The 13,366-nt window shown below is 41.4% G+C and overlaps 3 protein-coding genes across 3 annotated transcripts in view; 2 read left to right on the top strand and 1 right to left on the bottom strand.

Annotated features, from left to right (window-relative positions):
- LOC103969715 (GPI ethanolamine phosphate transferase 1) overlaps positions 1-7,323 on the bottom strand; it is a 31,015-nt gene extending 23,692 nt beyond the window's left edge. Inside the window, exons 1-4 of the mRNA XM_009383351.3 lie at positions 6,982-7,323; positions 6,691-6,882; positions 4,914-5,069; positions 1,797-2,090 (exon numbers count right to left, since the gene is read on the bottom strand). Coding sequence (XP_009381626.2) covers positions 1,797-2,090; positions 4,914-5,069; positions 6,691-6,882; positions 6,982-7,243 — 904 coding nt within the window. The 5' untranslated portion in view covers positions 7,244-7,323. The remainder of the gene's footprint in view (positions 1-1,796; positions 2,091-4,913; positions 5,070-6,690; positions 6,883-6,981) is intronic.
- A 1,822-nt stretch (positions 7,324-9,145) lies between these two features.
- Positions 9,146-10,421, top strand: LOC135625830 (F-box/kelch-repeat protein At1g57790-like). The gene is made up of 2 exons (XM_065130919.1): positions 9,146-9,312; positions 9,383-10,421. Exons 1-2 carry the CDS (start codon positions 9,146-9,148, stop codon positions 10,419-10,421), a joined length of 1,206 nt encoding a protein of 401 aa, XP_064986991.1.
- Positions 10,422-10,908: 487 nt separating this feature from the next.
- On the top strand, positions 10,909-12,591 carry LOC135625874 (F-box/kelch-repeat protein At1g57790-like). The gene is made up of 2 exons (XM_065130993.1): positions 10,909-11,209; positions 11,295-12,591. Exons 1-2 carry the CDS (start codon positions 11,016-11,018, stop codon positions 12,334-12,336), a joined length of 1,236 nt encoding a protein of 411 aa, XP_064987065.1. The 5' UTR covers positions 10,909-11,015; the 3' UTR covers positions 12,337-12,591.
- Positions 12,592-13,366: the final 775 nt, after the last annotated feature.

The raw sequence follows: 13,366 nt of genomic DNA, 5'->3' as shown, positions 1-13,366 counted from the left end.
AAAGCATGACATCTTAGGAGTATCTTATTTTTTTCTCTTTATCCATAAAGCATGTCAATCACAAGATACTCCCAAAGTTTCTCTCCACTTTAATCACCTCGTTTGTACTTCATTTCAGGGTTCGTCGTTATGAGCTGTACCGCTCGATATGGGGGGTATATATCGATCCGACAGGGAACCAGTACATGGATCGCCCTCTACCGAGCAGTACCCATTAGCTACATGACCCCGTATAGGGCGATATGGGATTTGTACCGATTGGTAACAATCGAAATCCAACTATTACCGATCTATACCGATCGGTAATGATCGGATTTCGACTGCTATCGATCAAGGGCTCAAATTGCTCTACTTCAAACTGTCAATTTGACCGTTTGAACCATAGGAAAGGGTTTTTAAACCCTTTCATCTGCCACAATTGTTTGTCCAATGTGCAAAGGCAAAGGCAAAGGGACAGGCAATATCATTAACCGCACCACTAGAAAGAATCGAGTCGGGTGATAGACACCTTCTCGACCATATTCAACAACCCGCTCGGTCCATAGACATAGTAACGACATGGACAACAGTGCCTCGACTGATGATGGCGGCGATGCTGGCGAGTCAATGGTCTCATGAAATCATTTTTAGGATTGGTTCAACAAATATATCAAATTAATATATAGATACATAGGATCGAGGAACTCGATTCACCACCCGTGAAGTCCCGTCGTTCTTTTTGGTGGTAAAACCAGATATATCCATCGATTAATTACTTAATTCATTTGAATTTTAAAGTTTAATTTGTTTAAAAAATAATCTAACAATTCAAATTATTTCTTTGTAGATAATTCAATATTAATAGAAGATCCAGAACATACCATAAAGTTACTCCACAAAACTCAAAAAAGATATGTCACTATTCTTTCTTAATTTAGATTGTTTTTGCTAAAATTATACTAAATTTATATTTATTTCCAAATTAGAAACCCTAACCCAACTTTGTTTTCTATTTTTTGGAATTTTTAGAGTTATTTTCAGCAATTTTATCTTACCATTGGTACGCCCAGGCGTACCAACATATGGTACATTGGTACGCCTCCGTTCGTACCATACCGACGGTTGGTCAGTACATCAGTACGAACCGATAAGACGAACTTTGCTCTATTTTATTTTTGTTAAAATTTGTTTTTGAGAAACAAATACTCCATAATATCATAAACTTTGGACACTTATCTACCTATTACTACAGTTTCCAATTGTCCATGACTCCATATTACACACCACTAGAAAGATAAGTTTGCATCAATTGATTCTTTGTTCACGTCACATATCAGCTACATCTATTATATTGATAAATTTTAATAAAATGAATATATCTACTAGTTCTATTATGAAAAAAATAATATTTCCAGAATATACATCTATCTATACAAGTTTAGAATAATAAATTAAATGCAATGATAAATCATTATAAATTGCTGTAGAATTACTTCAATTTAATATGGAGTTCAAAATCTCATCTAGCTATTAATTGATCGTTCACAGCTGCTCCAGATATAAATATGGCAATAATGATTTTTACCCAGTTTATTGCTATGTCCTATGATCTGAATCTAAGATGTCATCTGTGCAGCATGGTGCCATGTTGGTCAACGGTTAGCATATCACACAGTCAATATAATGCCTATGCCATTGTACGAACATGGTACGACTTTTTGCACTTGTTTAGACAACAAAAGCATAATATACGAGGCCATAAGATCAAATGAACATATAAAAGCAAAAGTGGAGAGTGCATAAATATTCACGCAAACCTTTATCACTCATTCCATGGTCTGCTGTAAAAATATAAGCCGTCTGATTGTCATTGAAATAGTTTTCCAAGAGATTGTAGACATCTTCTGCAATTTTATCAACGACCTTAACGTTGCTAAGATAAATGGATGAGTAAGGCCGGTGTGCATGGCCATTTGTATCACAACCAAGTAAATGCAAGAATATGACCAATTTATCCTGTAGGAGCATCTGCCTTAATTTAGGATCATTGCGAGACCTATTCAGAAGGCTGTGAAATTGATCAAATGACCACTGATCAAGGAAGGATGCATCTGCAACAGAACTCAAAAAGAATTATAAACATTGTTCTTGTATGCTAAGCAACTTGATATAAATTGGCAATCACATAAAGATAATAACGATCTCTCACGGTTGGAAGTTGGAACAATAACAAGAATTTCTGATCAATTACACAAAACAACCTGCACACTTACATGATTAAAGTACTAAAATGTTGTAACTTGAGATGAAGTTAATTAGATGGCATCAAAATTAGTAACTTCATCAGATCTACATCATTCAAATCCATTGCTTAACTCAACCTACATGCCAAGGCTTTGAGTCACAGAAAGTAACATTTATTGGTAAACCCATAAAACATCTGACCTTTCTGGAACATGCGTAGCAGGACTCAAGACCCTCATGCATTTAGAATTCAACTCAATGCAAAGGGCTCCCAACAATGAGAATCTCAGAAGGGTCGGATTTTTGTGGTTTTACCAATAAATGCAGAAAAGTAACTTGCTATTGGATGCAACCAGTAAAGACAAGGTGAGATTGCCCAGTCCACAATCCAATCGATCATCAGACTGGTAAATACCAATCTATACAGATTGGTAGAGTCAAAATTAAAATCCTTAACTCAACTTACTATTGGGCAATGTATGTAAAGCACAAATCATATTGTACCATATTTTGCAACCTGCATGACTAGGGTTCAAATCATAGAAACAGTCATTCCGCATGCAAGGGTCAGGGTTACATTGAACCTGCCTAGGGCACAATGAAATGCACTCTTTATCTTGTTGATCAGGCAAAAGACACATCAATCCAACCTCCATATCTTTTATTGTAAGACAATTCACTAATTCAATTTCTCTTCTTACTTCCCATCTTGTTTTCTCTTTTTTGTTCTTTTGTTGTTCAAGTATATTAATATTACATTTATATTTTGACCAAGGTTTGTAATTTCGTACCGAACCAGAGTATCGAACTCAGCTTGGTATAGTACGATACAAGTATACTGAGCGGTACGTTCTAACATACCACTCGGGGTGTGTGTGTGTGTGTGTGTGTGTGTGTGTATAATAAGTTTAAAAAAAGGGGCGGCGTCGCCTCGTTTCTTCCGCCCGCGTGGGGAGAAGAAACATTGCCTCATTTCGTCGTGAGGTTTCTTCTCCCAGCGAAAAAAAAAGCGATGTCGTGCCTCATTTCTTCTGCTCGGTTTCTTTTCCCCACGAAGCTTCTCCCTGCACGGATGAGGAGAAGTCACCGACAACGCTGAGCTCTCGTTGCCTCAAATGAGGAGGAGGCGACATCTCATCTGCCGCGTCCAACGAGGGAGGGCAGCGACGAATCGGGATTATCGAGGGAGGGCGACGCCGGATCTCCAAGTTCTCCCTTTTCTTCTCCCTCTTCTTCCTTCTACCTCGGCTAATACCGCCCGGTAGCGAGCGGTGACGGTCGCTACTGAGCGGCGACAGTCGAAATCCATCATCACCGACCGATTTCATGTGGTAACGGCACGGAAATAGCCCCAATCGATGGTACCACCCGGTAGCGGGCGATCCGCGTACTGATCTGCTGGCGGATCGATACATACCGCTCGATACAAGCGGTATCATTCGAAATTAAAATCCTTGGTTTTGACATCTTATTCAGTCATTTTATTTTCTTCATAGTCCTTTGTTGCTTCTTTTCAGTCAATACTTCCTCCCTCTTGATCTTGTTCTTTATTCTTAATCAATAGCTTGACCCTCTAACCACCATTCTATGGGATCAGTCAACATACACCAACTTTTCATCTTACAAGCAGTTTGAAATTTGATGACCAAATTTATGGATCAACAACCAACACACTTGTACAAAAGAAACCTCTACATAAAGATGTACCTTTAAAGTAATTATTAGAACATAACAAGAGTATGCTTATGAGATTTCCCATCTTTTGATTGATCTATCAAAAGTTCCAAGCAAATTCAACATTATCAAGCATGCATTTAGCATAATGAATCATGCATTTTAAAATTTTCTTAGTAAAATATTAACATTTAAAGAATGGAACTGCAACAAGTTTCCATGAGACAATAGAAGCTACTCGTCTTAAAAGGCAAAGTGACTCCAATGAGATCACCCAATCTGGGAGTTTATAGTTCTTTACTACCAAGTAAAAAAGTTATATGAATTCTCTTTGATTATACTGTAAAATTGCTACACCCCTATGATACTACAAGCATTTAAGGAGATGGGATGACATAAACAGAAGTAGTGACCTAACAGCAATCACTAGGCCTTCAGCATCTTCGCCACATTGTTAGGTCTACTCCAACAGATTATATATCAGGTCTTACAAGCAAAAAACTCTATGGGCCACTGAGTGCATTAATATTTGTAATATGTTTACCTTAGAATCCCAGATTACTCCAACTTTTTGTTGCTTCTGAGCTACATGTTATATTCTAATAGAGGAATTAGGACTTGAAAGGCTAGGTATAACACCCAAAGCACTTGAACAGGACAGTTGGACAGTTGGACTTGTATATACGGAATTAATAGCTTACTACTAAGAATTGGGGTGCACTTTGGACCATGTTGTTAAGGCAATCACATGCAAGCTGTTGTGCTGATAGGTCAGTTGGGATCAAAATCTTAAATATTTTGGCATAAAGATGAATAACTTCCATTTTAAATCAAGATTGTTACATTAACCAATAAGATGCTCAGATTTAAAATGCTTAATATTAAAGCTGTAAAACCTAAAAATTTGATCATTTTAGCATAAAAATGCGGAAGAAAGCTGCATGTGTTAATTCAGAAATTCAAAAGGGCTAGAGTAAGAGTAAGATTCTACTTAAGTTAATGTCAGTTGTCCTAACCCGAAGCAAAGTCCTCATATTCATGAGGATATGTCACCCAGGTGCTGTGAGGCACACTTCGGCAGAATATAGGAATGATATCAGGACTCCCAAAAGCAAAGGTATGGCGACTTCGGTTGAAAACCGAATCAAACTCAACAGGATTAGCTTTCCACCCTGCAAAACAGGACAAAATATACACCTAAGAAAATATTACAAGGACATTCTGTATTACACAAAACGTAAGTGATTAACATAAAACATTCGATCAGGTGTTCCAAGTCTAGTATTGAGAAACTACACAAGCAACAAAATCTTTTAAGTGTATGCAGTAATACTAACAGAAGATAGCTCTTTATCTAACAAACAAACAGAACACCACTCCTACCTTAAAATTGTTTTAGCAAGAAGCTTGTCAGGTTCAAACCAGATAAACTGACTTTAATAATCCTAGGATAATGACTGATGACCAAATGTAAACCACAGAAAATAACTTCAACAACAACCAGCCAAAATGTCTCAGCCATTTGGGATGGGCTACATGGATCTTCCTAGGCCTGATCTTTAAAATAACATCGCTCGTCAAAATAAGAGCAAGCAAATCTCTTTTTGTTATCTCTAGAAAAATGAAATTACCATAAATTTATCATAGCTGAGGATATCTGACATATGAAACTAATTGTAGCTGCTGGGTATCTGTATATGAAATTTATACAGCTAGAACCTCCTTGATTCAACTTGAGAGAGGAGCGCATAAAACACAAATTTTTTTTGTCATATTTAAAAAAGATGCTATATTATCTTAGTCTAAACTTGTTTTATCCATTAAAAAAATGTTCCATTTCAGCTTTCTAGTACTCCTTTATCTAATCCATAATTGATTGATTACAACCTTTCTAGGTTCTAGAACATCTTCAAACCAATAGGTTAACCCACAATTTTATAGTTGTGGCATCAAAATCTAGATATCAAAGAGGTCAAAGATAAAGTAAGGAAGTCCTACATTTGGCAGTGATGCAAAAAAGTTAAATCTTGAGTGACTATGCAAAAAAGATTATCTTGAGGGACCTTTCGAGTCAACTAGGTAACAATTTATCATAACTCATGGCAATTAAAACTTAAACTTCTTACCCGATAGTGGTGCATACCTAATAGGAGAGTCAAAAGATTATCCAAGAATATTTTGTCACAAAGTATCCAAGAAGATTATACATGCGCAGAAGCTACAAAGACCTCTCAGTGGCTGATAACTATTCAAGGCACAAAGCTCTAAGTCTGAACTCAATGGTTCATTTCAAGACTTGGACCACCACCGTAATTTGTATGGTGGTCAAGATAGACAAATAAAGCTAGTCAAGATATAGCAAAATTATGCAGCATCATTTGTTATACTTGTGCATTTAATTGCCGCAGATGCTTTAAAATATCATCTTCTACTGACTTTTTCTGCTACTCTGCTTCAACAGCAAAAAATAATTTTATAAGCACTTATTCTATGTTCCATTAATACACCAAAGAATTTTGTGGCTGACTATCTACTGCAAAACATGATTAAGAAAGACCCATCACTGTGCTATGTATCATATGAATGCACTGAATTGTTCACCCTAAAAGCAAAAGCTGGGTGATCAATAGTTCTATTTAGGTTGTTCAAGATTCAGATGCTTAGGATAATGGTAATGTCCAGCTTAATGGAATTATGTCCAGAGTTCTAAGGCCATCAAAACAACAACAAAAAAACCACATATCATTTTCTAGCTCGAAAAACGTAATAAACCCTATCAAGAACATGTCACACCTTTTGTGACTGCACTCGGGTCCTCGTAGAACCCAGCAATGATGGAAACGTGCCCAGGCCTCGACTCCGTCGGAGGACGGGCATGCGAGATTCCCCAGCGCCCCTTCTCCTTTATCACGCTCCTTAGAAACGGCGCCCTGAACCGTCCATCCGAATCTGGCTCAAAGAACTTGTCCGCACGCAATCCATCAGCTGGAACAAAGCTCAAGATCCAAACCCCAATCGGGAATCAATAAGAACGATGGCAGACATCATCACCACGATCCAGAAATGAGAGGAGGGCGCCCGCACCTACGAGGAGGACGAGGCGCTTGGCGGGCGGGGAAAAGCGCTGGGGGACGGGATCCATGCCGTGGACAATGGGGGTTTTGAAGTAGATGTCGAAGATGCTAAGCATGTAGACGGCGTGGAGCACGATCCCCAGGGCCACCAGCCACCGTTCCCTCCGCTTCACCTCCTGCTGCCACCACCGCCCACCGATCTGACGGGCAGCCGCCGGATGGCCGTATCCCCAGGAGGATCTGCCCCCTCCCAATATCCCACCTCCGGCCATAGTCTTGCTTCTGGCGAACCAGTAACTCACTCTCTTCGAAGGGGAAAGGAGTTAGGAAAACTGGAACGGCAGAACAACGGGCTAATTCCCCTCCTTAATTAATTTTAGCATTCGCATCTTTATCATTTTTAATATTTATATTTATATTTCTATAATTATTAAGAAAATTAGAATTTGATGTTCTAAATAAATAAAAAAATCGAATTGCTTTAATTATTCATATTGAAATGAATCGATTAGTTCGAGCATGTACTTTGTTTTTTATTTATTTATTTATTTTCTATTGGTCTCTATGGATGGATGACAAGTTGGTTAGTGCACTTATGTGTCTTGAGCTTATATACATTCAGTTAATATCAATCTGGTAACATTTTCTGATATATTTGATAGTCGCGAAATATTTTCTCGATCTAAATATTTATTTTTTTTTATTATAATAATATTAATTTATCAAAAAAAATATAAAAATATAATTTTAATATTTCAATTATAATGACATACGATGATGATGTTATTGGAAAAAGAAAGATATTTTATTTAAATAAAAACAATTAAAAATAAAACCTCTTATATCAATAATAGAAGATAGAAAAGAGAAAAAAAAAAAAGATAATAAAAAAATTGGATGACTACCTAACCTCTTCTAGTCAAGAAAATAATTATTTCGATAATTGGATAATTCTATTAGTATTTTTTTAAGGTCCGAGTGTTGGTGTAAACAACTTTAAGCCATGGCCTCCGGGTCGACGTCGCTCGGTTCGGGTTCGGATGACGGGGAATCTCTCAAGTGGGGGGGGTTCCTCGGGACTACGGAGGTTGCCGGCTCGGGTCGATTCAGTCGTGGAGGTGGGTCGTTGTTTCCTTCTAGAGGGGGCTCCTCGCCAATGCGTTCGGAGAGGGTCGCCTCGTCTTCGTCCCTGCAGTTAGTCCGTTTTTTTTCCCCGTGCTCAGAACGTAAGGATATTTATAGGGGAGTTTTGTGTCACCTGACGTGCCTGCTCGCAGAGGGCAGGATCGTACCTTCTGATGACGTCTGACATTGCTGTTGGCGTGGCGTAAGGAATCGAGCCTGAGCGGTCGTTAATGGGCCTCGGTTGGCGTTCTAGCTCGTGTTGGCCAGGCGCTGTCAGCCCGACAAAGACGTGAGGCGTCAGCCGATGTCACGCGAGTCTTATCGTAATTATCATCCTCATCACCGAGTGCAAGAGGAAAAATAATAATACATGTAATCACATTAAAATTTTGGCATTGGAGGAGATAACTTTTTAGATTTGCATTACCAAAAATCTTTCTTTTTCATTAATTGATTGTAGGCAATTGACATAATAAATCAAGAAAAAATAATAAATATTTTAGATGTTGTCACGTACCAAAATTACAAAAAAAAATTCAATTCAACTGATACAAACTTTATTTAAGAAAAAAATATAATGGTCCCAAATCAAGGTGCCTAAGCAATCTTCTCCTCACTCGTCTTCTTTCACCATTTGATTCTTGTCAAATACCACATTGTAATGTTCTAATTAAATAAGGATATTTTTGGCATATATATGTCAAGCAGTATTTCATAAATATAGAAAATATGAGCAAAGAGAATGTTAGGAATGTAAAAAATATTCATGGAAAACTCAGTTCTATTTTTATAAGAATATAATCATAATATTTGATGCACGATTGATTATATTTTTATTGGATGAGTTTTTATTCTTTTCGAATCAGCATAAAACTTATACGTCAAAGAATCGAACTAATTTCAATCATGCGTAAAAACCCAATGAAATAAAACGGAGAATTACTCGTTACTTTTATGGGTGTTAGGAATCTGCGTAGCGAGGAACACATAAAAAGATTAAAGATTGCCGCGATTCTTTGAATCCTGTCCGGTCCAATTCCAAATTCTTGATGGCGGATGAAGAGCGGGAGGAAGCAACGACGGCCAAGGAAGCGGCGGAGGCGTTCACGGTCTATGAGATGCTGGCGGCCGAAGCTTTGGTAATTCTAACTCAAAGCGGCGCCACGGTGTCGACCTCGGAGGCGCGGAATACGCCTCCTCCATTGCCTGCAGAAACGTAATCCGCTTTCTCTTTTCTTGAATCAACTGTTCCTGTGATCGATGTGCTTTTTGGTGTGGGTTAGCAGATCGACTCCCGCGAGCAACAAGAAGCGAAGGAAGAGGAAACAGCGAGTCATGGCCTATATTCCCGTCGACGTCGTCGAGTTGATCTTGATGCGTATGAACCCCAAAGACGCCGTGCGCCTCGGCACATCGTGCAAGGATTGGACAGCCGCGGCCGCGCGAGTCGACCCGACCAAGCGGAAAGCCCCGTGGCTGCTCGTCCTGACGAATTCCAATACCACCTGCGCCCTGCAGAGTGTGACGGACCCGAAACTCTCGTTCAAGATCAGAATCCATGGTTTTGTGCTTCAACATTACCACTTCGGTGGTTCCTGGAACGGTTGGCTGGTGCTGCAGCCCAACCGGCGCGGTCAGATATCACTATTGAACCCCTTCTCTCGCGCACGGTGGGACCTCCCTATCCTCCCTCGCGGCGGCCTTCCGTCACGCTCGCTCTTTTATATGTCTTCGGCTCCGACGACCTCCGGCTGCGTCCTCTTCGTGCGCAAACTTACAATGCTCTACGTTTGGAGTCCGGGGCACGAGTTTTGGACCGCAGAACATGTGGAAGCCACAGAATTTAATTCGATCGTAAGCGTGGAAGGGCAATTCTACGCGATGAACAAAGAGGGGAGGTTGATAAGTTTCCGAGTATTCCCACTCCAGATCAAGGAGCTCCATGTGTGCCGACCTCCCGTGTATAATTGTCCCCGCCAAGAGCGGTTCTTGGTTGAATCTTGCGGGGAGATACTGTACGTGGTGATAGCGGAACATGAGTCCACAGAGATGAGCGTGTTCCGGCTGGATTTGAGGAACAGGGCGTGGGTGAAGACGACGAGGTTGGGAGATCGAGCGCTCTTCCTGCACTGGAAACACGGGATCTCGGTGTCTGCTGGTGAAGCCGGGTGCAAAGGTAACTGTGTCTACTACAGCAGTCGATACGACTCTTGTAATGTTTGGCGGGTTTATGATTTGGAGAAACAAAGCTTCACCCGTTTTCCGAGAAGACATTGCCCACATCGATCCGTCCATGACAACGTGTGGATCACTCCGGAGAATTGAGTTGGAAGTAAGAGTTCTTTCTATCAGAAAGTTTGACGCCAGTTCTTCTTGGTGACTTGACTGCTCAGAGCAGATTAAACTCTCTGGAAACGATTGATATTTTTTTGGACTCTTTCATATCTTGTCCGAGAAAAGATTTACGTTTATAATAATAATATTAATAATAATATATCCCTCTCAAACCTTAAAACAAAAGCAAATTTAAAACATAATCGATTATTAGCTAGCCTGGTGATGTATTGATGCTCTGTACCAATTTATCCGGTGTCTTTTTTCCTTTTTTTTGGTCCTCCGTGGATATTCTCTTTCCCGAATGGAGCAGAAATAATTCTATCGATGAGGTCTAATCCTTCCTCTCGGTGTACTACTAAACATGCCAACAAGTAACATCGCGTTAAATGAATGAACTAAATGAACCATCATCGCATTGCAAGATACGGTCCAAAGCCTTGGATGCATATAGTGACATCAACGATTGCGCTTCTTGTCGAAAAGATTTCGACTCCTGCCGTGGAGTCCACCCAAAACAAATTAAACATATTAGCCGTCAAGAGGCTCACGAAAACAGACCAAGTTGCAGCGAAGGAAGAGCGGATGGGAGGGTCGATGGAGGCCCAAGCCTTGGCAGCGAGCACCATCGACGACATACTGGCCGACGAAGCCTTCGCATGGCTCGCCTACACGCTGGCAGCCGGCATGAAGTCGACCTCGGAGCCCATGGATCAGCCTGATATCCCCCTTCTTCTCGATCGCCGATGCCATAATCCTCCTCGTCGACCCCGAGATGAGTAATCCTCCTCCTCGCCTTCTCTCAATCGTGTAGCTTCGTTTCTGCAACCGTAACCAACCTCTGAGGTGCGTGCGGATGAGCAGATCGACTCCCGCGACCGATAAGAAGCGCAGGAAGAGAAGAGGAGGGAGAGGCAATTCCGTCAACGGGTATGTTCCCGTCCACCTGGTGGAGTCGATCTTGATGCGCATGAATCCCAAAGACGCCGTGCGCCTCAGCACGGTGTGCAAGGATTGGAGAGCGACGGCGGCGCGATACGACCCGACCATGAGCACCACACCATGGCTGCTCACCATGACGCTGTCCAACACCACCTGCCGCCTGCAGAGCGTGGTGGACAAGGAAGTCTCGTTCAAGATCAAACTCCACGGCTTCCAACTCCGGAAAACCTACTGCTGTGGCTCGTGGCACGGTTGGCTGGTGCTGCAGGCCAACCGGGATGACCCGATCTCTCTACTTAATCCCTTCTCGCGGGCACGGTTGGACCTCCCTGCCGGGGGGCCTGCGTCCGGCTTGTTCCTCTACATGTCGTCGGCTCCGACGATCCCTGGCTGCGTCCTATTCGCACGCGATCGTCGAGATCTCTACGTTTGGAGGCCGGGACACGAGACTTGGACAGTAGAAAACGTCGACCTCGGGGACTTCGACTCAATCGTCAGCTTCGAAGGGCAGTTCTACGCTTTGAACGACAACGGAAGCTTGCTAAGCTTCGAGGTGTTTCCTCTCCGGCTCACCAAGCTCGATGTGCCACCTCCCATCAACGATATCTTCGGCAATCGTCGCTTCTTGGTTGAATCCTGCGGGGAGCTACTGTTTGTGGGCATGGCGAGGCATCACTCCTCGAGCATCTGCGTGCTCCGTCTCGATCTAAAGAACAAGGCTTGGGTGAAGATGGAGAAGCTGGGTGATCAAGCACTCTTCCTGAACCGTAAACAAGCGATCTCGGTGTCGGCTGTTGAAGCCGGGTGTGATGGCGACCGAATCTATTTCAGTAATCCTTGCGACGATGACGTTATTTGGCGTGTTTGCGACATGGATAGTCCTAGACTCGACTCGTTTCCAAGAACAGGTCGCCGACACAGGAGGTTTCGCGACCAGGTTTGGATCACTCCCAGCTTGAGCTGAGAGCCGAAAACGTTTGTTGCGGGTCTGATGTAGGTTTTGGATCACTCACAGCTTAGCTTGAACTGAGAACAGAAAAGGTTTACTGCAGATCTGATGTAAACCTTCATTGTATCTGGAGATTCATGGAGATTTTTGTTTTCCTTTTAGAGGGAAAATGAAAGAAAATTAAGGCCTTTTCTGTTCGGATTAATCGGCGAGGGAATCTGTTTGCTTTTGATCTTATAGACAAAAAGTGTTATAATCTATTCTTTTTTATATTTTAGTGGTCAACCCAAGATGACAAAATTGATCTAACCCGGTCCACCATTTTTATAATCATTGCCAACTCGTTGATTTGGTCGGAGGTGAGTCTTGTAAAACTTGCACCGGGGAAGTAGGCACTAGAGAGACACTCTTTATCTATCATATTCATTCCGTAACTATTATCGATTGCAAAAAGATTAAATGTGTCGATGAGGAGTCTCTACATTAGACGCTATGCCGAAGTGGTATCCCTAGTCGTCATATGGAATCTTGTGAAGAAGTGGCCAAAACTATGGATAAACTTCACGGATTCGACTTTGATTTAGCTTTTAAATAAACACTTTCATCTAGCTTTAACTTAATTCATATAGCCAAGTGGTAGATGCTGTCATCTTCCCCTCTCTCTCTCTCTCTCTCTCTCTCAAACAAACAAATAGAACCAACTTTGTAACAAAAACAACCAGGTGGGGTCCCGCTGATGGTGGTCGCCACGGCGGCTTCTGCCACTGCTGGCCGTCACCGATGCCACAGGTGTCGACCCAATGGCTGGTCGTCAAAACGACAGAAGGGCCTTCCGATGGTCAAAACACAAACCAAAGGCAGATGGTGATCGGTCAGTCGATCTCATTCCTGAATGCATGTGTCCATTTGTTCAGCCTAACGTGAGTTTTATCATCTCACAGCTCTATCACTTTGATTTAATCCTAGATCAAAATTAAAAGAGTACGGGGCTATAATTTTTAGTGCATAGGATAGGCAGTAACAAAAAAAGGAAAAAAAAGATAGA

Source organism: Musa acuminata, chromosome BXJ2-10 (assembly GCF_036884655.1).
Source record: "Musa acuminata AAA Group cultivar baxijiao chromosome BXJ2-10, Cavendish_Baxijiao_AAA, whole genome shotgun sequence".
NCBI classification, from domain to species: domain Eukaryota; kingdom Viridiplantae; phylum Streptophyta; class Magnoliopsida; order Zingiberales; family Musaceae; genus Musa; species Musa acuminata.
Note: the sequence above shows the minus strand (reverse complement) of the source record. Positions and strands in the feature narration are given on the sequence as shown.

Bases quoted from the DNA above. Each gene is read 5' to 3' on its own strand.
- LOC135625874 (XM_065130993.1), top strand. From the start codon at position 11,016: ATGGGAGGGTCGATGGAGGCCCAAGCCTTGGCAGCGAGCACCATCGAC. The intron at 11,210-11,294 runs GTAATCCTCCTC...GCGGATGAGCAG, and splicing joins CCTCGTCGACCCCGAGATGA to ATCGACTCCCGCGACCGATA.
- LOC135625830 (XM_065130919.1), top strand. From the start codon at position 9,146: ATGGCGGATGAAGAGCGGGAGGAAGCAACGACGGCCAAGGAAGCGGCG. The intron at 9,313-9,382 runs GTAATCCGCTTT...GTGGGTTAGCAG, and splicing joins CCTCCATTGCCTGCAGAAAC to ATCGACTCCCGCGAGCAACA.